General features: G+C 47.3%; 1 protein-coding gene across 1 annotated transcript in view; it reads right to left on the reverse strand.

The window, feature by feature from the left end:
• Window positions 1-3,090: 3,090 nt before the first annotated feature.
• SARC_02023 (fizzy-like protein) overlaps window positions 3,091-3,832 on the reverse strand; it is a gene marked incomplete at its 5' end in the record, with an annotated part of 8,688 nt that continues 7,946 nt past the window's right edge. The window contains one exon of the mRNA XM_014304225.1: window positions 3,091-3,520. Coding sequence (XP_014159700.1) covers window positions 3,360-3,520 — 161 coding nt within the window. The 3' untranslated portion in view covers window positions 3,091-3,359. The remainder of the gene's footprint in view (window positions 3,521-3,832) is intronic.

A 3,832-nucleotide genomic window follows, 5' to 3' on the forward strand; every position in this document is an offset into this window, starting at 1 on the left:
TGTGGTATAATTCGTATGTATATATACTTATAATATATATATATATATATATATATATATATATACTGTATATATGTATATATACATACACTAACATCCGACACTGCCACTGCTCGATTCCAATGTATTGCAGTACATATAACAATCACCTGCTGTACGCTCAGAATGACACGTAGTCATATCATATAAACGTTTTGAATCTTTATTGGGTCATCCCATGTGTTCTGTCTCTCTATACCGTTTCGTCATTCCGCTCACCTCGTGTGCGTTAATATCTCGACTGCGCCGCCTAAGTCCAACAACGCGACCATTGTGTATGGCCAGCCATGTCTGTGTGCTCTATACACATTCATATATATATATATATATATATATATATATAAACCTATCTTCATATTTTTTTTCAACTCCTTCTGATGCACTTTGGTGGCCATATATACATATATACATATCTATTTACCTCTAATTTCATATCTTTGTGTACTACTTGTCAGGTAGTATTGGCTCAAGCGTGTCGTAAAGCGTTGCCTACTGCCGCCCATAAGTCTCTCCCCTCAACGTATCTATGCGTAGTCTCTACACGTCTTCTCTATACGTAGTCTCTGTACGTAGTCCCTCAGTGGTCACGTAGTCCCTCAGAAGTCACGTGCACTGAGTGTGTGTCGTATGCACAAGTTGCCTCTCCACACATGTTGACTTACAAATCACAGCTGCTGTGTGCGTGTGTGTGGATGTGTAGAATGTGTGTACCTTTGTGTGTAATGGCCCCTTATAAGGCCCCTAGACAAGTAAGTTTGGCAGAGGATGTTCGGTGCTTGCAAAAGTGAGTAGGTTTGTGCCCAGGACGTATCGCCTGAGTTATGCGGTGCACTGCACTACACTGTACCGGTATGCCCCTGTCGCGTCCCGGTATTCGCTTGATACCTACCAAACTTGGCCTAATATAGTAGTCATCACAAATTGCGGTATCCAATGGCGAAGTAGGCTCGTGGCATGTCCATAGAGTTGGACTGTGATACAGCCCACTTGCAGCACCAGTCTCTCTAGCTACTGTGACATAGCACCAGTCTCTCTAGCTACTGTGACATAGCACCAGTCTCTATAGCTACTGTGACATAGCACCAGTCTCTCTAGCTACTGTGACATAGCACCAGTCTCTCTAGCTACTGTGACATAGCACCAGTCTCTCTAGCTACTGTGACATAGCACCAGTCTCTCTAGCTACTGTGTCACAGCACCAGTCTCTCTAGCTACTGTGGCATAGCACCAGTCTCTCTAGCTACTGTGACATAGCACCAGTTTCTCTAGCTACTGTGACATAGCACCAGTCTCTCTAGCTACTGTGAAATAGCACCAGTCTCTCTAGCTACTGTGACATAGCACCAGTCTCTCTAGCTACTGTGACATAGCACCAGTCTCTCTAGCTACTGTGACATAGCACCAGTCTCTCTAGCTACTGTAACATAGCACCATTCTCTCTAGCTACTGTGACATAGCACCAGTCTCTCTAGCTACTGTGTCATAGCACTGGCCACTCTCTATCTACTGTCGCTTAGTGTTTTCATGGCACTAGCCAGTTATGGTGTCATGGGTGTGTGACCGTTGTGTGTGACCGTTGTGCCGCGTGTGTACTGTCACACATATGTGTTCTTCCTGCGTACACGTGAGTCGCCCCCAAATTCTACGCACTCGATAGGGGTTTAAACGATTGTAGAGTTATTGGGTTACAGGGTTTTAGTTAAACCTCACTGGCGGGTAGGCGTAGTCCATGCTGGCACCTGCAGTGGTCCTGCACATGCTCCATCTACATGTGCAAACACTTTCTAACCCGCCTATGCTCTTATGTTGCATGTTTATGTGGCTATGCTCATGTAACCCTAAACCCTAATACCGACACACTTGCACACACACCCACACCCTCTCGTGTGCGTGTGTTGCCCATTCGTGCGTGTGTGCGTACAGCAGTGTCGCTCGCCTGGTACGCTCTGTGTTCTGATAACCTCAACACGGGGTTTAGGGTTTAGGGTTTAGGGTGTAGCCTCTGGTCCGTCATAGTGTGTGGGAGCACTCTCCGCCTGAATAGTGTGTGGTTGGTGTAGCGCATTGTCGCGTGGGGGTGGTGCACAGCCGAGCCATTCAGTGGCAGTGGCCGATCCCTCGGCACTCGGCAGAGGATGTTAATGCGATGCCTACGTGGTTGGTTGCTGTGGTTTGTCTATGAGAACCCCATACCAGCCCTCCCTTGTTGTTCTCCAGATATAAAGTTTAAGGTTTTAGGGTTATCGGGTTTTAGGGTTATCGGGGTTTTAAAGCCTTAGGGTTCTGATCGGGGTTGATCCTGTAGATAGCGGTGTGTAGGTCTATTAAATTGGCTCTCGTGTGTCGATTGCGTGGTGCAGTGTTAACGAGTGCACATGTCTGATGACTCACTCTTTGGCCACTCGTGGCATCGCACCCGTACCCACCGACGACCACAACACCGTCCCGGTTTATAAACTTCTCGCCCCGGTTTATACATTCCTCGACCCGGTTTATACCGTACTCGCCCCGGTTTATACATTCCTCGTCCCGGTTTATACAGTAATCGTCCCGGGATATACATTACTCGTTCCGGTTTATACATTACTCGTCCAGGTTTATACATTACTCGTCCCGGTATGAGTTATAGCAGGACTAACCCCGCCGCTTTGTATGAGCTTCTGCCGTGGTGTTCGCAGGCCATCGCATATGTGACATGGCTGATGATTCCCCATGCGAGGTATCACGCCTGGTGTTCCGTATGTACCGGAATTCAGAAGACCCGTCCCGGCATAGCTGATGTTTTATCTCCTGCGTGGACTGAGGGATAGTTTCGCTGTCGTGTCCGCACCTGGGCCCCGAATTTCGGGTGTGCTACGTAGTAACCATGACTCATACCCCGGGTGTCAATTAATATGGAGCAAATGTCTATTTATAGAACCTTAATGCCATTAGTGGATGGTCGTTGCTGACACCACTGTTGCAGCAGAGTATAGCTGCCCTATGCACACAAGCACACATGCGCAAAGACCCATAATTACCCAAGATACCTTCTAGGTGTGTGCATATACTCAACAGTGTCAACTGTGGCAACAGGCCATGGCTGTGTGGCCCACTGGTGCGCATGAACCGTGTGTTGAGTGTTGTGTGTGTGTGTATGTGTGTGTGTCTGTGTCTGATTGCCTATGCCGTTGGTGGCCATCGCACACGTCAGTGCTTCCTTTGTATCACCTGATGTTCATATGTTCCTATGGTGTGCATGTGACATGCAAGGGGGTGTTGTGAGTTGTATGTTGTGTGTGTGTGTGTGTGTTGTGTGTTGTGTGTGTACTTCCTTGGTGTCACCTGATGGATGCTGTTCCTAACTCCAGCACTGACTTGGATTTCACTGCGCGGCATTTGTTGAAAACGTTCCAGAAACGCAACGTCTCATCACCCGCACCCGTCACAATGGTCTGCCCATCAGGTGACATGGCAAGGTACAGCACACGGAACGTATGGCCTACGATACGATGAATGGGATACAAAAGAAGCAACGGACAATGGATAAGATAAGAAAGAAGCAACGACATGGCAAGGTACAGCACACGGAACGTATGGTCTACGATACGATGAATGGGATACGAAAGAAGCAACGGACGATGGATGAGATAAAAAAGAAGCAACGGACGATGGACGATGGATGAGAGGGGTGATACATAGCGTAGTGTACATGTCTAGCAACTACAGAAGACCAATGAATATTATACTACGTGTATATATGCTGTTGATATGACTTAGAAAATGCTTGCATGATAGACCGCTCTCATGACCT

Source organism: Sphaeroforma arctica (assembly GCF_001186125.1).
Source record: "Sphaeroforma arctica JP610 unplaced genomic scaffold supercont1.87, whole genome shotgun sequence".
Taxonomy (NCBI): Eukaryota; class Ichthyosporea; order Ichthyophonida; genus Sphaeroforma; species Sphaeroforma arctica.